Raw genomic sequence first — 24,772 nt, forward strand, 5'->3', positions numbered from 1 at the left:
ATATTTGCCTATTAATTAATGTAAATAAATTTAAAGTAGTAAAAAATCTATTCGTTAAAAAGTTATATCTTATCATTGTCAATAATTGTTTCGCTTCTTATTCTAAATTTCAAGGAGGCAAGAATACTTTGGCCTTGGTCGAAATTTATATAATACGTTTAAGGAAAATTTTGAGTATTGTTAATACTTTATCCTATCATACTCAAATAGACTTAAATTATTAAAACTTAATCATATAATTAAATGTACAGATTGATCTATCATTATTGCTAGATATTAGGAAATCAAATCCAGAAAATGCATGTGAATCACTTTTCTACTCAACGAACTTAAACGTAAGAATTATTTGATTTTTTGCTTCATTTATAATATTTTCTTAGCATTGATAGATTCAGGTAAAAAAAGTTTGATTCTTATAATTTTATAGTATAGCACCAACACTGTGCCATGGCTTTGTGTCACCTTCTTCGTAATTGTCGATTTGTTCTGCAAGATGTTTGTTGACGTCAGTAATATCTGCTGGAACTCCTAATGAATATAATTAAATTAGAATTAATTTCAATTTAATAACATTTTCTAAAAAAAAAGGTATATCATATCAATTGGTGGCAAAAATTATCCTTATCTTAAAACCATCACATTCACTAAAGGGGCGTTTATAGTCACGTGAGTCCTTAAAGGGAGAGGGGGTGTTTGATAAAAAATTACAAAATATCACGTATGGCAAGCGAGGGTTTAGCAAGATAAATCTGAAGAAAAATCTTCAAAATTCTTTGAAAACTTAAAAAAAAATAGATTTTCAGAATATTAAATTTTTTGAATAATTTTTTTTTTTTGAAAAATTAGATTTTTTTATTATTTTGAATTTTTTAACTTCCCGTAGGGACTAAAACTAATCAGCACGTCTCCTTATCAATGCAAATCGAATGTTTTTTGAATCATCCAAATCCGCTGATCCGTGTTCCCGAAATTGTCGACGAAAATTTGTATCCGCACACATACACATGCACACACATATACCCACACATATATCATTTTTTTCTAAGGTATGCCAAAATGTTCAGACACGTTTGAAACGTAACGATATACAAAATTTTTCGATTATTTCGATATCGAAATTAAAAATTTTTCTGGTTAAAATATCACATTAAGGGGGAGAGGGATTCCAAAAATTCTTAGAAATCGCTCACGTAAAACAATGGACACCTTATAAACTAGTAATACAGTCCAAAATTATTGTTGCTACCAATGTTCCGAATAATTATTGCTTGGACTGTACTATTATTTAAGTGATAGTGATAGTTTTACAAGGATATTTTTCTTTCCTACTGAATGACGGTCTTGATTTAGACCAAAACGTATGGATTTAATAAATTTGCAATTTTTTATTACCAAGTTTTTTTTATTTGGTGTTAGGACTGATCAAAATTGTATGTATATATATATATATATATATATATATATACAGATTACCTTGAATTATTATTAATGTTTAGTACACTGGGACTAATGCACTTTTTTGTGACATATTGTGTATTATAGTTCAATATGATTTATTTTATTATTTGACATGAGACGTTAATTAATATTAGCAAAAATAAATCCATTAAACTAATGGATTTTTTATTGCGTATTACACAGTTAATGGTCATACCAAACATGTCAGTTAGTTAAAAAAAAATGTAATTGCAGTTTCAGTTACAATTGAACTATATAGTGCAAAGAGATTATTACAATCGTTTGCAATGTTTGTATAGTAATTTAAAATATAATACTTACCGACGTGTTTGTCTAAAAATCGTAGTATTAAACAATTGTTTATCCTGAGGGCCTCTATTGGCTTCAATTTAGTCATGAACCATTTTAGCCAGTATCCAACGATAAATGGTGTGTCTATTTGATTCTCATGTGTAGTATGTCTATTAAACAAACCAAATTCAACAGTATGAACATAAATGAGGTTTTAAATGTTAACTAAAATTTAAAAAGTATATATTGATAATAAATTAAAAAATATATATTGATTTAAATTGAAATCTATGAAAATCATCATTTCTTCGTCTGTACTTCGATCTTACTCTTAAGGCAAATATAAAATTCGGTATTACATTTTTATGTGAACTTGATCTCAAAATAATGATATAAGTAAACAAATGTATCATTTCCAATCTTACTTGATTGTGTACACAATTCTTTCCGCTTCTTTGCTGTTTTGCGTGAATTTTTCCATCACAGCCAGATTACTGGCTATATGAAATGTTTGCGTATTGATGAAAATCATTGGCTGGGTGACACGCTCCGGTAAGGCTTTCATATCCTTTAGTGGAAACATCCAAGCATCAAGGATAACTCCTGATCTGTAATGTGTACAAATAATGTGTTAATTTTGTGGAAATCTTTATCAATCAACCCTGAACAACGAAACTTCGAAAATCTAAAGACAGTGAAAATTCGCACCAATTGAGCAGCGGCGAAAATTAGTGCCAAAAATTTTATTTAATATTTGCCCTAGCCAGTTCAGCTGTAGAACAGTATATTAACTCTGATGAAGTGAAAGCATCTCTAATCAATATCATTATGGGCTTAAAAGAGTTACAAATAAGTTTCGAATATATTTCTGGCTTTTAATGTCCATGCTGTATTTATATCGTTTAACAAAGATGCAAACAAAACTTTATTCATATTAAAATGCAATATGTATCAACATGCATTGAAAGCATTTCTAATTTAGTTCTGTCGTCTTATGTATCATGTTGAGATTAGAAAATAAGAAAATCTTGGCAAGAATAATGTAACGGAATAGGGCTGACGTGTACGGTTGTGCCAGGGTACGGTAGTGACAGTCGTCAAAGAGAGAAAGATGAAGTATGTTTATTCGAACAAGTTTCCATTATTGCATTGAGTCATCGCTCTACATTAACATGATCTATAGACTTCATTGCTTTTAAAGAGTAAAAGTTTTCATATTCGCATTCTTCTAATAATAACAATTACTTGTTTACAGATAGATCGCTTTGTTTGCTATTTTGCTGTAAGTTGAACATTAGTGGTTATTTACCAGCAATTAGTTTTGTTTTATGTGACATAAATATGTTGTAACATGCAGTTTTTGGCCTTTTTAGTTGAAATTTAAACAGATAAGGAAAAATATAACTTAACTAATAAGACAAATTAGTAAAGAGTAAGGTAAGGAAAATCCAATATGCGAAAACAAAAGATTTCACAAATATTTCTTGTTTAGAAAATTATTTGTACATATTGTTATATTATATTCATAAGCTTTGTTTAAATGATTATGTTGTGCCGCGTTACATATTTGTGACGATAAAAGTCGTTATAAACCATTTTGGTGTTTCAACCTCTCAACCGTGCTGGGGGTGTGGATGGTTATGCCACCTGCCCTTTTCTAGTATGATTTGATTTTATGACTAAACTATCGTATTTAAGGACAATGTTCCAGAATTTCCACGTAGACAAATGCTCAAATTAATATTAATTTACTTTTCTCCCAGCTGCCTGGTAAATTAACGACCGTACCCAGTTGTTTCTGAACCTTTCGATTTCCAGTTCTACTTACTTGACTCTTTTGTCGTTAGCCAATACCAAAAGGCTGGTCGCGGCTCCAAATGATTGTCCCATTACAGCAAGTTGCGACATATCAAGAATGCCTTTAAAATCCAAAAGTTTCATATTATCTTTTTCTCGCTCCATGATATTTATTACGTTTTCTCCGTTATTTATTTTCTGCAACATATCTATGCATTGCTGTACTTCTTGGGCTCTTTGCTTTACCTGGATAATAAGAAAACGATTATTTCTCATGATTAGCGTTTATAGTAATATAATATTTTAAGACTGTGATGATGTCATTAATGTACCGATTCTACCGCATATTAGACAAATGTTATGGCAAGGCTATGTTATGAAGAACTTTCCTAATTCGTTTTAAATATAAAAGCCATGAGGTTACTGTGCAGTCAGGCGTTTTTCTCAGGTTGTCAGTTAGAAAACCTAACCAAGAAACCTCACAAATATAAAAAAAAACGATCTTATAACGTGGTCTTTCTGACACATAACATAACATTCATAACATACGAGTGACGTGCAGTTTATGTGTAAAACGCCTGAATGCACAACAAATACATGGCATTTTGACAGAATTCAGTATAATTCAGAAGCATAATATATGGAAGTTGGAGCGTAACATGGCCTTGCCACAACATTGGACTATTATGAGGCAGAATCGGTCCATAAATGAGTTTTATACTTACTTGTTGGTTTCGGATGTCGTAGTGACCACTGCCAAAACTCACGTACCTGTACGGCAGCCACGTCCGTTGACCAGTAGCACGCGCCTTGGGGTCTTCATAGTGGTACGTGGCGCAGGCGGATCGGTCTCTAATATAAATAAATATATATAGAAAGAAACTGCCAAATATCGATTTAGTAGTCCGAGTACATTAGGGAATGGTGGATGTGATTATGATGTTTGTCTGTGCCTATAAACGATAATGCTCCTTAAAATAAGATTCTAGAGCATAAATCAAATCTGGTCCAAATCTAAAGTTACGCGTTCCAAAAAGTATAGGTATATCAACTTTTGTATAAAAAAGCTGCCTTGCGGTACATCATCCTACCGTGAAGTAATCGAAGGACTTCTGAGGTCTATGCATCAAAATGATTAGGTCATAACTCCCCGTTGCAAAAGGAGCATAAAAAGACATTTATCAATATATTGCCAACATATGGTGCTTCAGTTCCATATAATGTTGTGTATAACTCTTGAAGATTATAAATTATGCAGGCATGTCACAAGTCAGTAACTGATTTTTCAGTCAATGGACAATGATATAACTGAAGACTATATCCATCGCCATAAATTAAACTGAAACTTGTTTTTTTTTATATTTCGTCCTATAAGCTATTGGTTTGATTTGACTAAATACTAAGACAGATGTCAACCCAAAGAGTTGTCCCATCTCTGTGTGATGCATTATTATTACAGTTTTTGTTATCTGCTAATATTTATTGATGAAGCAATGTCTATTTTCACTGGGAAACATATTGCTATCAATATTTCCAAGTGAAAACCGTTGTCACTACAGCTTGAAAACAGGCTGGTCCAGTGGCTAAAACTTAGCACTTGATGTTATTCTTAATATTGTAGGAAATGGAATTGATTTTCGTGCATTTGTTGATGATGCATGTGTGAAACGTTGCCTACTATTTTTTCCCGAATGAAGCGTATGAATTGTTTTTAATTATATACAGTAAACTATTTTACGCTTTAGTGAATTAATGTCAAAAACTTATCTGTGTCAAGAATATTATGATCGAACTTCGGTTTGAGCTCTATATATTAAACTTATCAATATTAGACAATATCCAAATTAATTGATTAAATCTTTGCTATTTGAGATATAAAATCTTAAATATAGTTAATAAAATTTTTAATAACGACATGATAAAGACCTCAGTTCTCAAGAGCAAATTATAGTGAGCAGACTATGAAATCCAAGCAGACGACTGGTCTTAACAGTTGTGCTAATGGTATAAAAATGCTATTCAAAATTGAAATTGTGGGCTTTTGCTTTTTCTATCAATTGTGTTATATTATTATATCAAGAATGCAGATTGAATTAAGTGAGATATTTTTAAGACACTATGGGGTTAATTTTTCTGTAAACTAGAAATGTTAGGGCAATGCTATGTTATGATCCTATCTTCGTATGAATTGATAGTGAAAATTGTAAAAAGCTATGTGTTTATATTAAAGATTATTCATATTTAATATGAACGTTTTATACATTCAGTTAAATCATGTTGATTTGAAGATTTAAATGATTTTTTTGATTATGCAATGAATGAACATTTAACATCTCCTTCACACATCAAGTTGTAAATTATTTTAAAAAATAGGGCGCAACTCTAACAGTTGTTTTGTCAGAACCAAATATGATTTAACTCAATTACTCAAGATATTGCATTGTTACTGCAAAAATAAGCCTTACTGTTTCTGTATTGAAGCACATCCTTTTCAGAAAATTCAAGATATAGTGTAGAGCAATAGAATCAGATAGATTTAAAATAATGCAATTTATTGATTGATTGATGATAGTAAATGATTACTGATATTCGCAACTCCACGGAATTCTATGTATAATTATGTACTCTTTTGGAAGACTGACGATTTAACTATTAGATTCCGAACTAAATACATAAGCTCACAGTTTTTTAAATTTTTTTTTTACTTTTTCTAGGTGATTTACCGATGTTCTACAGCCGCCACGATGTATCCCCTGGAAGCCATGTCATTGCAGACGGTACTGTAGAAAAACCGGGATCCTCCAAGACCATGTGAAAAGACTAGAACTTTGAGTTTTTCGCCACAAGATTTTGAGATAGGAACACCATAAAGAGTTCGCACATATGTCAGACCTGCGAGAAAATCAGGTAAGTGATAGTTTAATAAATTCTTTAAGTAAAATGTAACAGTCTTAAAATAGAAGACATTTCATTGTAGGAGATATAGACTAATAATAACTTGAATAATTAAACTATTAAAATATAATATTAATATTAATACAATATAATATAAAATTTAAATATAATCAGCATCGAACAGTGATCAGTTTTGTGTGAAAATGGGCGAAATTAATGTCAATAACGATGAAATTTAACACAAAAATGACGGAGGTTTGTTGTATACCTATTTCGCCTGATTGAGAGTCAATTTGGGTTATGGTTTAGGGAGATATAGAAATTACTTTTTCTTTTTGTATACCTTCCATTGTACCATGAAAAAACAAAAAATATTAAAAAAAATACTTGAAATTGTTATGTATTCACATAAAAAGTGCAATTTAGTCAAATTGGCTCACTCCGTCATTCTAGTGTTGAAAAAGTTTAAAAACTATTCTATCAGTCAGGAGTATTATTGATTAGATATGGTAAAAGTCTGTCGTGAGATTAATATGGTTATTAAGGGGCCGATTCTACCATGAAATAGACGAATGTTACGTAGGGGCTATGTTACGTAGTGCTTCTCATACAAAATGGTACTAAATACTGTCAAAATGCAATATAGTTGCTGTGCAGTCAGGCGTTCTAGATAGAAAACCTAACCTAGAAAACGCACATAATGTCTAAAAAACGATGTTATCAAAACGCCTGATCGTACAGCAAATACATAGCATTTTGACAGTATTTAATACCATTTTATATGAGGAGAGCTACGTAACATTAGTCTATTTTATGGCAGATTTGTCCCCTAAATGTATAATATATTATTATAAAAGATATTAAGGGACCGATTCTGCCGCCTAACAAGCAAATGTTATGAAAGGCTATGTTACGCTTCAATTTCCATACATTATGCTACTGAATCATACTGAATACTGTCAAAATGTTGTGTATTTGCTGTGCATTCAGGCGTTTTACACATACTGTAACATCACTCATATGTTATGAACCTGAGTCAGAAAGACCCTGTTATTATGTTGTTTTCTATCTGACATCGTGTGAAAATCGCCTGATTGCACAGCAACCACAATGTTTTTGTCAATATTTAGAACAAATTTGTATGGAAAGTTCTTCATAACGTAGCCTTGCCATAACATTGATCTGTTATGCGGCAGAATCGGTCCATAAATTAAGATATCTTTGGGCCCTTTTTTAGATACTAAATATTTTAATCATGAGCTTTTGCTTTTTATTATTATTATTACGCATATTATTAGATATGTGTGAAAGTCTGTCGTGAGATTAATATAATTATCAAATGTTTATTTAAAAGGCATAAGTAACGCACATTGAATTAAAATTTTGTAGGATATTTTTAAGGCACTTTTTTCTGTAAACTAGAATTGTTAGTGCAATGCTATGTTATGGTTCTATCTTCGTATGAATTGGTAGTGAAAATTGTAAAAAGCTATGGGTTTATATTATAGATTATTTATCTTTATTATGAACGTTTTATACATAAAACCTAACTTCACGTATGTGTTATCAAGGACACATCAGAACGAGACACTTATGATAAAATTGTTATTTGACGTTTGGTCGTTTTGTAGGTTAGATTTTATATGTGAAACGCCTGATCGCACAACAAATACATAAATTTTTGATAGTTTTCACTACCAATTTATACGAAGATAGGACCGTACCATAGCGGTCTATTAACATTTTTATTTCATCGGAGAATCGGCCCATATATTTTAATCATCTGCTTCTGTGGTTTCTATCAATTAGGAGCGTAATTTCTGGTGTCTATGAAGGTCTAAGGTGAGGAAATATAATTATTAAATATTTGTATAAAAGGTATTAACCTTTAACGAACGAGCGCATTACCTAAAATTATGCCCAGTAGGTCGACGGATTTTTAAGAAATTATGGGTATAATTTCTAAAGCGAGAGAATTTGCATAAATAATATCGCTTTATTGGATTCGAACGGATTGAAATTTGTCTTGAATTTGCTTGTTGACCAATATTTAAATTTAGTTTCAAACTGCATTGTGCTCAAATTAAAAATCACAGAAAGAAGAGTCCAAAATTCTTCTTGCTATGGCGACACTTTTTCATTAAGTGTTAAATTCGTATTGAATTAAAGTTTTCGTGTTTTTCACAATATATTATTTAAGTGAAAACAGGGCAACCAGCAACCAAACAATTTTAAAATATAACTAAAATTCCCAAAAATAGGCATTATATTTATCAACGATCGTGATACTTCTTAACGACATTCAATTCAATTCATGTCTTTTAACCCAGAACTATTTAGTTTCCAATTATCTATGAAAATGAGTATATATTAAATGCTTTAGTCATAAACGATCATCCCGCACGTGTCATTTTAAATTTTATCAATGGTCGATCAGATACATGCGGAATATATGTTCATCTTGAAAAAAAAAACTCATAATGTTTACTACTGATAAATAAACGGAGTTTAATTAAAATAATATTTTCTATATGCACATCACAAACACAAATACAGACTAGATTTGCATTATCGCGTGCCAATTCTACAACCGCTCTCGTCATGATATTGAAATATATTCTTTCTTCTAGTTTATAATTGCGATAACCACTCTTGAGCGATTATGGTAATAACGGAAATATTACAACCTTAACCTAAATTTAATGATGAAAATGTTCTGTAAAGATTGCATATTTCCTACCTGATTTTAACCAAATCCATAATTTGAATATGTAACTCCACAATAAGATAACTCTTGCGAATCCATCGATGTATTGGATGTCCGGACACCAAGCCATCCATTTGGTTTTAGGATTCTGTGAAGTAGAAAAAAATAAATTTAAAATACAGCTGGTTTGAGTTTTAGTACTAAAAATATTACGAAAAATACTTTATTTTACATCGGAATAATTGCGAGCAAGTTGTTGTTTTTAAAAAATAAAATTATAGAGCTGTAACTGATATGAGCTTGAAAGCATTTCTGGTGTTTCAATTTTGTAAAGAATATTTTAATATTAATTTAATATTGATCGATTTTTAAGGATTTTCGGACACCTTCTCCACACTTTGTGATACTTGCTAATATTTAAAATTAACCTCCCCTCCCCTCCCCAATATGTTTAGTACCTAGAAAAAATGATTTTTTTAAATTTTTTTTTAATGCAGGTAAAAAAAATACACGTGTTCTTACTAGACCCCACCTTCCGCGTGATATTTTGTGATTTTTCGTCAAAACCCTACCCATCCTCTTAAGCCTCAAGTGATTAATGAATACACCCTAAATCTAAATACTAAAAAAATCTAAATACCAAAATTGATAGTTTCATAAAACACAAATTATTAAATAATATGTGTATTATATATACATATAAATATTATTCATAAAAAATAAGAAAATCCTGAAATATTTAAACAATATTTAATAAATCTATATATTTCATAATTTATAAATAGATTTCAGGGACATAGTATAAGAAACGGTATAGAATATATAAAATCTGTTCAAATAAATAAAAACTAGTTTTCTGCAATTTAAGAAAAATAAATCGAATGGAATATTTACTATTTATACAGAACCCTCAGTGCACGTGCCACATGTTCACTTTGTATTTTTCGGTATTTTTGAAGGTTAAACGCGACAATTCTTTATGTAAATTTAGCTTATTCTAATTTGTTGATGATTTTTATCGATATCTCAAACATACATGAATATAATACGTTATAAACATATACACACAATCATAAGCTAAGATTTTTCAGATACTTTTATTACGGATTATATAATTATCTCTATTATATTTTAATCTTATATAAAAAGCAATCAGAACCTTAATGTTCTATGAATTGTTGGGCTGAAACTCCTTACGTCGCATTTTTAGGTGGTCCCTCAGCGGTTGATCCATCCATATTTGATGATTTTATTATTAGAATTTGTCTAATAGGGCTGACTCATTATTCAATTTGATGCAAAAAATGCCCAGGAAGGGCATTTTTACTTGGAAACAAATTTAAGATCTATATTCTCAAGTGAAAATTGATATTAGCACTGCTCGATATCGGGGTTGTTGTTGACGCGAATTGAACCCACGAATTCGATTTTTGATTTATTAGAAAACTATCCGGAAAAAAAAAACAAGTAAAACTTCAGGACTGAAAATAAAGACTTTGACAGTGAATATTTGTCCGACTTTTCTACTGATAGAAGATTAATGTAAAATGAAATTATTAATGTGGTCATGGTATTATTCTGGCGAAACTTTTGGCAAGTGAGTTTGGGTGATCCTCGAGGCTAGACTTTTACTCTTTCTGAAAGAGTTAGCATTTCATTAGTACTGTGCTGATGGAACTTTTATTCATCAACCAATTTGGAACATATTTTCGGAATTTCAACATTTCTTTTGACATATTTGCATTTCCAAAACGTTTGATTTGTATGTGATTCCCAGTCCCACAGTTGTATGCCGTATGTCCAAATTGAGTTAATAATGATTAAAATTAGTGGTGTATGGAATCCTGTCTTAAGGCAAATTGCTGAAACTTCCCCAACCAAAAATTAAGTATTTCAAAAAAGATTTTTTTTAAACATTAAAAAATTATCATTTTTGAAAAAAGACGTTTTAAAAAAATATTCTTTTTTATATTTTGTAAATTTTGAACTTTTTTTAAAGCAACCGCGCTGGTTTAGCTGCATAGAGACGAAGAAATATCGAAGCGCGTAAGCGCCGCGTCGCAACCTACCGGACATACGATGTTATGGAATCCATAGAAATGTGAACAAAATTTATACGTATTATTATAATTTGCATAAAAGTTCTGATAATTTGATGTGCATATGTCTAATGATCATTTTTGACCGCCAAATGGCATTTTTTTTAAATTTTTGTACTAGATCTCCGAAACCGCTAGACCTGCTTTCCCAAAAATCAGTTTTTCATCTTGTTAATACAAGTAAAATGATTTTTTGAATTAATAAACCGGACGTTCAATTCTCTTAAAAACTAGTTACCGAGACCCTAGTTACCGTTTTTGGCACTTTTTGCTCCGTATCCTCGAAATGGCTAGACCTGCCTTTGTCAAAAAACTTATCAGAAGGGCTTCTTATCAATAGAAATCAAATGTTTTTTGAAATATTGAAATCGGTTCAACCGTGTTTCCAAAATCGTCGACGAAAATTTGTATTCGAACACACACACACACATCCATTTTTGCTAAGGTATGCCAAAATGTTCAGACACCTCTGAAACGTGAAGATATATAAAAATTCTCATTATCGATTTTTTTTTGCGATTTCTATAACTTAGCCTACGGGAAGTTAATAAATAAATCATTAAAATTTGAAAAATCGAGTTTTTTTTATTGATGTAATGCAGTAGACTATGTTAATAAATATGACAACATCACTCACAAGTGTGTGAATTCCTACATTTTTTGATTAAAATGAATTACTATAGCGGGTTAGCACGGGTTAGTTTTTTGTATGGGATAATTCTTTGCATTCTACTTGTACAAGTAAAAGATTGTAGACTTGTAATTCAAAATCTATTCCTATTGGATTCATTTTAATCTCGATTGCTTTAAACATCCTAAAATCTTCCATAACAATAAATGCATAAAATATTTTCATTATCATCGAAGAGCGATTTGATGATCGCATTCAAGCATTAAGTTTCTATATGATCCATAATAATCTTTGATAATAGAACAAACGGTGCGTCATGAAGCGTGTGTGTTCTGACATGAAATGACAAATCGCCATGATTGTGCAAAATGCATATATATGATGAAAAACAAAATGCAACAAAATGCAAAACTATTGGAACGTGTTTATTGAGATATATATGTCAAGATGTCAGTAATTGAAAAACTCTCATGCGAGCGATATGGGGCCATGCTAGGAATTTCTTGTTTGACCTATTGTAAGGCTGCGGGCGCATGCCAAGGGTTAAACGACCGACAGAAATTGAAAAATTATGTAGTTGTATGGCCACCAGAAGTAAAGCGTTAGTATAAAATTTGATCGAGGGCCTTATAATCAAGTGAACATATTTTTAACTTTCCGTAGGGTAAGTTATTGTAATCGTCCAAAAATCGAAATTGAATTTTTTCACATTTCTTCACGTTTTGAAGGTTTCTGAACATTTCGGCATACCTCAGAAAAAAAGGATGTGTGTATGTGTATGTATGTTTTTATATAATTTTTCGTGCACGTTTTCGGGCGCACGAATCAATCGATTTGAATGGTTCAAAAAACGTTCGATTTCTATTGATAGGGAGATGTGCTGATTAGTTTTTGGCAAAGGCAGGTCCAGCCGTTTCGGAGATACGGAGCAAAGAGTGCAGAAAATAGAAATCGAGTTTTTGAGAGAACAGAGCATCCGATTTGAATGACCCAAAAAGCATTCAATTCGTAATGACAGAGAGAAGTGGTGATCAGTTTTTGGCAAAGACATGTCCAGCCGTTTCGGAGATGCCGAGCATTCGGCGTGCAAAAAATGGCAGTTTTTGAGACAAATAAGCATCCGATTTGAATGCTTCAAAAAACTTTCTGCTTTGTGGCGGACGTAGCTCAGAGGTAGCATGTCCGACTCACATGCCGGAGATCAATGGTTCGACTCCTGGCGCTTTCAAATAATTGTTAATTTGTAGAATACAAGAAAAAAAAATTGAAGTAAATAGGAAAAGAAGAAGTTTAGAATATGAGAAGAACATATTGAGAAACAAGAAGAAGAATGAAAATTGGATGGAAGATTAGGATTTAAGAAGAGATAGTATATATATGATGAATGTGTAAGAAATATATATGTAAGAATTGTATAGAATATGATGAAGAATAAAATGAATAATGTATGTGGCTAAAAATGCTGTAAAGCGGAGGCCAATAAAATTAAAAAAAAAAAAAAAAAAAAAAAACTTTCTGCTTGTGTTGACGGAACGATTGCTTTTGGATTTTTTTTAAATTTTATTCTCTTTAATTTCCAAAAAAATTTTTTTGTTGAATATCGAAAATAAATTGAATTTTAATTTTTTTTAGCTCTAGTTCTGAAGCTCACTAATATACCTAACATAAATAATTTGAACTTTGCAATTCAGTTTATATAATTCTTATAAATATTAGACATTGACCATCATTTTAAAAACGATCATAATTTTTTTACAATTCTAAAGGTCACAGGGACCTGGAAATTAAAACTGTAAATGAAATTATGAAGACCCGGAGCTGTTCTTATCACAACAAAATCGATGATCATTCGAACGCTGAAATACAAATTATCAACAAAATGGTTCAAACAAGAAGACTCAAGAAGAAATGGCCAAAGGACCTGCAATATTAAATTATATACAGACAGCTATAGAATAATTCTAGCAGAGGATCTCTTCAATGGAGGAGACCTCTAAACGCCAAATATAATTTATCACATAGGCTAATAGAAACTTTGTCTTCTGATTGTCTATTAAATAATAAATAAAAAAAAAAAAAAATCTAAAGGTATTAGCTAATTATGTAACCAAAGTCAATTGCAAATTTTGTGAAAATATTTTTTACAAAGATTTTATTGTATATAACCTTGATATGGTATTTCTGAAAAAATATTTTTCAACAGAGGTCAGATAAATAAATCAATTTAATTTGTCCTGTGAAATTGCTTTTTTAACTTAATTTACTGTTTTATTTACTATTTCTTATTGTTCACAACTTTCCCAATGTAAGGTTTTATCTGGTCTTTTTAAATCCAACTGAGAATATAAATGATTTAAAATGTTATTCACTATGCTTAAAAAACAATAGGCCATTTCATAATTTGACGAATTTTGAATAAATTAGTAGTGCTCAATTTTCCAGTTCATAGCAATCATGGATTTCTATTCGGATTACAAATGTATTCGGAATCACGATCAAATAATTTAATGGAGTCGAATTTATGCCAGGATGAACAATTCTGTATTTATCTATTATATATGTATATATATATATATATATATATATATATATATATATTTCTGACTAAAAATATACACATGCCTAAATAAATTATAAACATATTATTTCAAAACATATTATTTTAATGGCCGGTGTTACATTTGAATATTGGAATAATTGAAATTGGTCAGTTATTTATGGAAAGAATATATACTCGTATAATTCAGCATTTTTGCACCATTAATTATGTATTTGACCACAATCTGGGATAACCCAGATGCAAATCTTTCGCGTGCCTCTATTATAAACATCGTCTTATTATTAATATACACAAACAAATGTGTTTCCTACATATATATGAATTATTCAAGTTTTTATTGTTGAAGAGATAAAACGGATTGACGCAATACGATAAATGGCTTTTGTTTTGTTGCAATTAGTACGATCGCAACGAACGATTTATTGCCTATAACGTGCCTCTACAAATGCTTTATCAATACATTTTTAATATTGAGAAAGGCCAATAATGAAATTTAGCGTATTTGTAAATAATGTACAAATTGCATACTGCGTATATTACATTGTTTGAAAAGTGATTACTTTATTTTCTTCACATTCATGGGGCGATTCTGTCGTAAAATAGGCCAATGTTATGGCAAGGCTATGTTACGTTTCAGTTTTCATGCAAAATTGTACTAAATACTGTCAAAATGCCATGTATTTGCTGCGCGATCAGGCGTTTTACACATAAAATGGAACTTCACTCATATGTTATTGAACCATGTCAGAAAGATGCAGTTATGATAACATCGTTTTTTTCAACACATGGTTTTTGACAGTATTTAGTACGATTTTGTATGAAAACTGCTACATAACACAACCTTGTCATAATTGGCTTATTTTACAACAGAATCGGTCCGTAATATGTTTTATGGCGTAACGGTTAAGCGCAATGCCTCGTGTGAACGGGGTCGTAAGTTTTGCTGTGCTCGCTCTAGATGGTCTGATATCATGCGGTAGTGATATCAATTTTTACTTGAAAATATAGATTAAAAATATGTTCTTAATTAAGAATAGGTACCCATTTCGGGTACTGCGGTGTGAAATGGCAATAGGAAATGTCTCACAATATTCTTCCTTGAATCGAGCTGGAGTTTATCTTAGCTAACGGACCTACCCTAGGTCACTTTTTTACATTTTCTTATATATTACAATGTTGGGAGCTGATATAGCAAAAAAATTGTGTGAAAATGTTAAATTATTTTCTAAAATTCAGGTTTCTGTTGCTGGTCTCCGAAAAATCCAACTTTATGATTTTCTCGACGTTTAATACTATTCTGAATCGTTTGAGACCTTTACTAAAAAAATTATGTGTGCGTGTGTAATTTTTGAACTTTTGTCGACGTTTTCTCGAAAACATTTGCACCGATTCAAAAAAATAAATACCATTTTATATAAATGAGAATTTGATTAGTTTCTCGACGTTGGCCGAACCGTTTCCTTAGCAGATTAGTGCCAATTTTTTTGTCTACATTTTCAGAAAAATTACCGATTTTAAAAATTCAAAATTAATTCGACTTGGGAATAGTTTTTGCTGAAGATTGACCGGGCCATTTCTACGCAATTATTTTTTTCATGATTTTGATGAAACTTTGCCCTATAGTTTTTAATCTGAACTACCCTCTTAAAATATTATAAGCCTACTAAAAATGGTTTAATTATAAAAATTAATCAAAATTTAAAATTCTGGGTCAAAAGTTTAAAATTTTTTCATAACAATTTTAAAAGTTGCTAAATCTGAATTCTTATTTCCACTTCTACTTTTCTTGAGGGTATTTACCACTTGCAACTAGTTCAATTTGATTTTCAAATATCTAGTTCATATTTAGTACACTTTAAATATATTTTTCAAGGAATTGACCTATAATAACTGCGATTAATAAATATTTTAAGAATGTGACAAATATTTTTCATCAGCAAGTATTATAATCCACCATAAATTATATCAATTGCAATAATGTATGAAATCTTATAATATATTTTAAATCGCGAAATAAAATTTCATTATTTTCCATCAATTTAACGAAAGAAGAAACGCGAACACTTTAAATGTAAACAAATAAGATTATCTGGATTATTTTCATAACAAATCTGAACAATGAGTCAATTTTTACTATATTTATTTATATAAAAGTTCGTTGTGTCATAAACATCTCGGAAATTATCGCATCACAACGTCGATAATTAAAAACAATAATAATTATCTACACATTGTAAAGAGTTGTTTAACGTGATCATTATTATTTGTAGTAGTTTTTTTAAATCAATTGTTCAGTTTTATCCGCATTCGTGCAGGTTATTTATGGTAGGTTATATTGTAAAAAAATTGTATTTTCCCAAAATTAAGTTTGTCCAATGTTACTTATGTTCTCTACAAGGTCTTTGAAACTTGTTCCTGATTTTACGGAATAAAACCCATGGAATTAAAATGAATGATTTGTTAAAATTGGAATAATTATTTTTTTCAACCACGTGTTCTACGAGCTATGTTTGCTACCGTATACCTAGTATTTTTTTTTTCTTTTTTTTGAGAGGGCAACCCAGCGGTTAAGCACTCTTTTTTATATGTGTTAGATATATTATATTAGATGTACTATATATATGTATATCTGATAGTTTTGGCTTTTATATGTTGCCGCAATGCCCTCGGAAGACGATCTTCACTTTAAATTATTTTTTAGAACTTTAACCTCATGTGCAAATTCGATATCATACTGCCTTTTATCGAGCTGGCAGAGGTTGGAATCGAACCCGAGACTAGTGTGTGCTATTTTGCGTTCTTAACCATTACATCTAATATTTTTAGGGCAAATACACTATTGGTTTGATTCTTTTACAGTAATTGTTTGTAACTTTTAATATTACAATACGTCTATATTTAAGATTTCCGTATATTTGTTACATACAATATGTTCATTACGTCATTTATATTGTAATTCATATGCATTTGAAATTAATTAATTTTAACTAATTTTAATTTTAATTGAACGGTATTGCATTTTCTTGAATCTTGAAATCGATTTTCTTGAATCTTGAGATTGATTTAGCTGCAACCACAAATTTTACGGCGATGCTTTTCTTTTAAACTATATGAGAAGTTGACAAATATCCAATATAATTTTTATTTTAGAAAAAATGTTTTTATTTATCAAAGACATTATATATATATATATATATATATATATATATATATATGATATGTATATGTGTATAAATACTCTTTTGCCACACCAAACGTGTATTATATCAATAGTTTCGATTAGATATTGTTGTTCATAATATTTGAATCGTTTTATAGAAAAAGAAAGTTATTAACTCACCTGCAAAGCCTCTTGTTTATTAATTGCTGATGGATAATATAATCTGAAGAAACAACCATCACGAGAGTAATCCGTCATAACATCTATACAACCCGGAAGATACGGCCCTAGATATAATAAATATATTATTAAATATTTCATTTATATATATATATATATATATACATATATATATACATATATATATGTATATATATATATATATTAAATTTTTAGATTAATTGTTTCTCAAATATATAATGAATACAAACACTATAAAAATGAGGGAGACTGGGCACGGTAGTCATAACAGCTAAACTGATTTTGAGATAGGGTCTAAAGGGAGAAAGATGAAGTATGTTTAATTGAATAAGTTTCCAATATTGCATGGAGTCAGCGTCCAACATTAACATGGTATGTAGACCGCATTGCTTTTAAAAAGTCATAAGTAAGTTTTTTGTTCGATTTCTATTAATAATGACTGTTATTTGTATACAGATAGATTACTTTATTTTTACTATAAGTTGAGTATGAGTAGTTAATGACCAGGAATAAATTTTTGCGAAGATAATTTAGTTCGATCATAATAGTAGAAGAGCCAGTGAACTATTTGACTAACCTGTTTTCTCAGAGCTAGAATTTTTTTAATGATATTTTATTATCGATCCATTAAGAAAGTACCATTCTAGCAGTCATTCCGCGATTGCGTCATCATCCCCTCAAATTGTGAAAATGTCAAAAAAAAAAATTCATAACTTGCTCCTACAAGGCTCAAATTTTGAGGGTGTATTCTTTTAACTGTTCAGAAAGCATATGTAAAAAAGCCAGCCCATTCTGACGGTTGCAAAGGTCTGCCAGTCAAGTACATAATAGTCTCGACGCGCAAGGGTCTGGGCGCATTGCCATATATAATCGACTAACACCCTTGTATTTAAATAATTCATAGGCCATTTTGAAGGTCTTTTTGAAAACATCCGATATACCATACTTCAACTTTGTATCTCACATTATGGCCGAGATATCATTGAAAATATGCCAAAGATATCAAAAAAGAAATTACGTGATTCTACTCATATTGGCTTAGACCTTTATTATTAGCTAAAAAGGATAAAATAATTTTTCAATTAATGTTTTCGGATAGTGCGTGATGATTTGTCTCCAAAAGTGTGCATTAGGTACGGTTGTGATAAATTTTGTGGGTAGAAATAAATCTAATCTAACTTATATAAAATATGAAATAGAAAGAGAAAAAAAAATTCAATACAAAAAAGTTTCTACTAAGATTTCTAGTTAACTTTATTTAAAAAATAATGGTTTGTTATAGGTTGTATTGTGTTACGTATCTTTGGCAATAAAAGTCTATATAAACCATTTTGATGTGTATAGTCCTGGGGGGTGACGGTTGTGACACTCGCCCTTTTCTTGAATGATTTTGATTTTATGACTAATCCATTCTATTTAAGAGCAATATTTCAGTATTTCCACGTAGACAAATGTTTAAATTATCATATAATTTTTCTCACTGCTAACTGGTAAATTAATAAAATTATTTGCTAATTAATAAAAAAGAAGTGGCACAACCGTACCCAGTCTCCCCTACTAAATGTTAAGAGCCTCTTAACATATAGCACATACATAATTTATGTAATATCTACAAAAAAATCTAATCTATCAATAACACAATTAATTCCAATCTCTACATTTTTTTATAACTGAATGCTCAATTAACTTTTCATTTGCATTCATTACCGGAACGTGTTTCCATTTTTCAAAGTCATTTTTGCTAGATTGCATAGCAATTATCGCCGATGACAATATCGAATGCAGAACAGTTAATAGAAAACATTGTTATTTACAATTGGATCGTGAAAAAAAACACTAAAAATCGTGTGATAATAAAAGTTCCAATAACCGTTCAGGAAATTTTTATTAACTTTGTATGGATCGATTTCATCAAATGGTTCAATTAACTTTAACTTTCACAAGCAAATTATAGTAAAAGTATATATATCATACAGAAATTTTGTTCAATGATGTGGCTAATAGAAATTGTAAAAGTATAGATAATTATTATAAAATTATGTATTTATCATATTTAAATAAACGATTTTTTAAAAGGGTATATTGAAAACATGGTAGCATGTATTACTAAATTGTGAATTGAATTTATTATAAAAAACAAAACAAAAAATAATAAATAGAATCAAATAGAATCGTAAAATTCCCATACTATTATTTATTAGAAAAAATTATTGACAATTGATATCTATGTAATAACGATAATCTGAAGAAAATTATTTAAAAAGTGGATCATTCGTTCTTAGCAGAAACTAACTAAATAAAGTACAAAGAATAAAATAATTATTTTTTATAACTTCAGTTTACACTTGTTTTATATTCAATTTAATTATTTTAATTTTTCTATAATATTTAAAAAAAAATTGTTACCAAATAAATTTTAAGATTTTTTTTTTAAAAAATAGTTCATCAATGTCTGCACTATAGTAATATTACATATTGAGTATTATCAATAGCTGAGATTAAAATTTTTGATATTTCTATTTTATTATTTTTATCAATTTCACAAATGGCATCAGTAGTTTATATAATTATATTTATGATTATTTTAAAGACTTCAATTTCACTAAAAAAAAAATTAAAACTGCTGTTAGCCTTTATATAATTTCACAATTTGAACGAATTGTTAGTATCCTTTTAATATTAACTATGAATAAGCTTGACAAGAGCCTGAAATAATATCTATTATTATTGATTACGGCTTGCTTATGAATAAATAAATAAATAAATAAATAAATATATTTAGACCTGTTATGAAATGAAATTGAATCTTTTCTTCATATTAAAGATTTTTATGATTTATAAATAAACAGACGCATCGAAAAAAAAATTCTCTATCTGGTTTGAAATGATTGCAATCGGAAATTGACACGAATATAAGTGCTTTAAAGTTTTATTTCTTTACAACTTTAGTATCTAATCAACAATCAATCAACAATCTTTTTATTCGTGATATTTTTAACTTCCCGTAGGGTAAGTTATAGTAATCGCAAAAAAATCGAAAATGAAAATTTTTATATATCTTTACGTTTCAGAGGTTTCTGAACATTTTGGCATACCTTAGAAAAAATGGATGTATGTGTGTGTGTGTGTGTGTATGTATGTATGTATGTATGTGCGTGTGTGTATGTATGTGCGGATACAAATTTTCGTCGACGATTTCGGGAACACGGATCAACCGATTTGAATAATTCAAAAAGCATTCGATTCGTATGGATAAGGAGACGTGCTGATTAGTTTTTGGCAAAGGCAGGTCCAGCCGTTCCAAAGATACGGGGCAAAAAGTGCCGAAAACGGTAACTCAGTTTTTAAGAGAACGGAGCGTCCGATTTTAATAATTCAAAAAACATTTTACTTGTATTGACAAGATGAAGAATTGATCAAATTTTCATGAAGGCAGGTCTAGCGGTTTCGGAGATCTAATGATAAAAGTAAAAAAAAATGCCATTTGGCGGTCAAAAATGATCATTAGACATATGCACATCAAATTATCAGATATTTTATAAAGATTTTAACAATAAGTATAATTTTTTTTTACATTTTTATGGGTTCCGTACCAATGCTTATCCGTTAGACGGCGGCGCGGCAGTTGCGCGCTTTGACATTTTGTCTCTATGCAGATTAAGCAGTACGATTGCTTTGAAAAACAGTTCAGAATTTCCAAAGTATGTCAAAATCAAAAAAACATTTTTTTTTTCAAAAAAATTTTGTTTTCAAAAAAAAAATTTTTTTTCAAAAAAAGTAATTTTTTGTCAAATTTATAGTTTCTCTCTAATTTTTTCGAAGTAAAATTTTTTCAAAAATGTTATTCGTTTTTAAAAAAATAATTGTTGGTACGGGAAGTTCCAGCAATTTGCCTTAAGGCACGATGCCTTAATTGCCTTAAGACAGAATTCCACTTACAGCTAGTTTATAAATATATCGAATGACAATTAAAACAAATATATTTTATAAACCTTTGGGACATCATTTTGATCCCCATTTTATATTAGGCATCAATGGTGGCATTGTAGATGATCTACAGTGAGATACTTCTACTTCCTTAAACGAGATCTATTATTTGGACGACTCAATCTCTATAAACAATTGGTTTGTAAATGCTTTCACAATTACATAAATCGCATCATAAACAATTTTGCATAATTCTTATGAATATTTCCAATGCTAAATTTCTCGTCGTATTATATCAAATGAGAGTGAAAACGGTTTGTTTACATCAAACAAATCGCAGCTGATCCATATCATAAACTGTCAATTGAAAAACGAAGTCGTAATTAACGATAATTGATATGGTTCACATATCAAGTGCATTAACTTTTCATTATAATTTGCTTAGAATTAATATTTTGTGAAATCACGCAAATATTTAGATTTCTTTATTATAAAGTACCCTGTAATGAATCTTCTGCGCGTCTCTCTTGAGATTTTTATACTAATATTTACATTTTTTATCACCAAAATTAAGCAAAACATACAAATTTTCCACTGTAAAATGATTTTTCTGATTAGATCGTATCATATGATCTTTTATAGAGTTGAAAATAATAAACTCACCATAATCACTTTTTTCTGAAGTAAAATTTTATAATAACATTTATGAGCAAAATTGAAAAGGCGATATGATCAAAATTTTGACTTAAAATTGGATATGCTCAAACAACACAAGGCATTTTACTGATTTTACTGACTTATTAATTTTGTCACAATTTAGATAAAAATTTTAGTTATGATATAAAATCAATAAGAATTTCATTATACTGATGTACAAAATTTTGACTGCAATATTATTAGCTATGTTCAAAGAGTATAAAGAACACAATATAGATTAGATGTGAATTGAAATCATTACTAAATCAAATCTTATCTTCAGTATTTTTCTCTTGACTGTATATTTCATTTTATTTATTAATCAAAAAGAATATTAAAAATATAAATTTATATTGTATATGAATACTGTCAATTTCTTAACTTTCGTAATTTTGGATCGAATGAGACCAAATTTGGAAAAAGTATGTGTGTGTATGTGAGCAGATTTTTGACCTCTCGCTGACGTTTTGTAAAAAAACGGCTGGACCGATTTCGAAAATTCATTCGATGTAACTCGATAAGGATTAGCGTTGGTCAGTTTTGCGCGACGATCAGCAAAGCCGTTTATTTGTAATAAGCACAAATGTGTAAAAATCTTAAATCGATTTTAAAAATTCAAAAACTGTTAAAAACATTGGTTGGGAATCGCGTTGATTAGTTTTTGGCAAAGATCAGCCAGGGGGCCGTTTTCCTTCTAAATTAAATATTGAGTTTTTTTTAACGATTTTGACGAAACTTTGTGTGAAGATAGATAGAAATAACATACTAAAATCTTATAGGCCTACGATAAGAATTATGAAAATTCATCAAAGAACTTCTTAGCGCGCTTAAGCGATTCTAATCAGAATCTTTCCTATCGTGCAAATGTACGCCTTGTGTTTTATAGGTAGCTACTGATTACAGTTTAATAAAGATACATACATAAATGTACTTAAATAAATATATTTTTAATATATAATTACATATATTATAAGTATGTTTGAAAGAGATCAATTGATTATTTCTTACTGAAAACGAAAATTTTATTTTCCACATTTCTTGTTGACTAAGTTGGTTATGTATACGTATCAGGAAGTTGGTGCAACTTGCTTTAAGGCAAAATGCTAATTTCAGCTAGATTTATTCATCAATTTAAAAAAAAAACTAGTTGTGTATGGCATCGTGCCTTAAGGCAAATTGCTGGAACTTCCCGTACCGTAACGAAATATTCGAGGAGTAATAAATGTTACCAAATAGATTATAAATACTGTAACATTGCCTAATATTCATAACAATTATATAAACTGAATTGCAAAGTTAAAATTATTTATTTAAAGTATATAAGTTAGCTTAGGGCAAGAATTAAAATTAAAATCTGAATTATTTTCAATATACAAAAAAAAAATAGAAATAATTTTAGGTTTTCAAAAACAATTATTTTGCCAAAACAAGAAGAATTTTTTTTGAATCATTCAAATCGGTTGCTTAACTGTATCAAAAACTGCAATTTTTTGCACAATTAGCTCGGTATCTCTAAAACGACTGGACCTGCCTTTGCCAAAAACGAATCAGCAAATCTCCCCATCAATAGGAATCGAATGTTTTTTGAACCATACAAATCGGTTGGAACGTGCGCCGGAAACACAAAATAAACACACACACATCCATTTTTTCAGGTATGCAAAAATGTTCAGAAGATATTCAAAAATTTTCATTTTCGATTTTCGGCCCATTACTATAACTACCCTACAGGAAGATAATTAGTGATATATTTTTTTTCTAAAAATGTAATTTCATTAAATTCAGACATAAGCCTATATTGTGACATTGCTCTTGCTCTATAACTGCTTTCCAAAAAATAACAACCACTCTAAATTTGTAGGTTATAACCATGTAGATTAATAGTAATAACGTAAATTTGAACTATATAAGTTCATAGGTGAACTTTTTTATACCACTTGAACTTGCACTGAACTCATCAATAAATCAATTGCATACTCACCATCTCCTGCAGGCAGATAAGTAGATCTCGTAAACCACATATCGTTGCACCAATATTTAAAACCAATCACTGCAATATAAATTAAAAAGTCCATAAACAACAATCCTTTTACAAATATCCTTTTATTCAACTGTGCTCTTGTTTTTGAAACTGTTCCGCAATATTCGATTCGTTCGCGCGTCCGTATCCTGTCATGAGTCGTTTGAATCTGAAATGCGAATCGGTTTCACTGCCAGTTGCTTTCAAGAACAACACTCCGTCGGAGTCGCTCGTGAAGTTGATCACACACTGACGATGAGTGGCTTAGACGATGCTTTCACCGTTCTTTCGAACGGTCCGAATCAACGGATGAGTAATTTACAGCCGCGG

General features: G+C 29.8%; 1 protein-coding gene across 1 annotated transcript; it reads right to left on the reverse strand.

Moving 5' to 3' along the window:
• Positions 1-421: 421 nt before the first annotated feature.
• On the reverse strand, positions 422-24,593 carry LOC113376170 (platelet-activating factor acetylhydrolase-like). The gene is made up of 9 exons (XM_026616089.1): positions 24,404-24,593; positions 17,779-17,885; positions 9,182-9,296; positions 6,270-6,438; positions 4,272-4,398; positions 3,578-3,792; positions 2,175-2,357; positions 1,780-1,919; positions 422-528 (listed from the first exon to the last, which is right to left on the reverse strand). Exons 1-9 carry the CDS (start codon positions 24,495-24,497, stop codon positions 422-424), a joined length of 1,257 nt encoding a protein of 418 aa, XP_026471874.1. The 5' UTR covers positions 24,498-24,593.
• Positions 24,594-24,772: the final 179 nt, after the last annotated feature.

This window comes from Ctenocephalides felis, unplaced genomic scaffold, assembly GCF_003426905.1.
Source record: "Ctenocephalides felis isolate EL2017-DRISC unplaced genomic scaffold, ASM342690v1 CF-g0.4_SCAFFOLD_01886, whole genome shotgun sequence".
Classification (NCBI taxonomy): domain Eukaryota; kingdom Metazoa; phylum Arthropoda; class Insecta; order Siphonaptera; family Pulicidae; genus Ctenocephalides; species Ctenocephalides felis.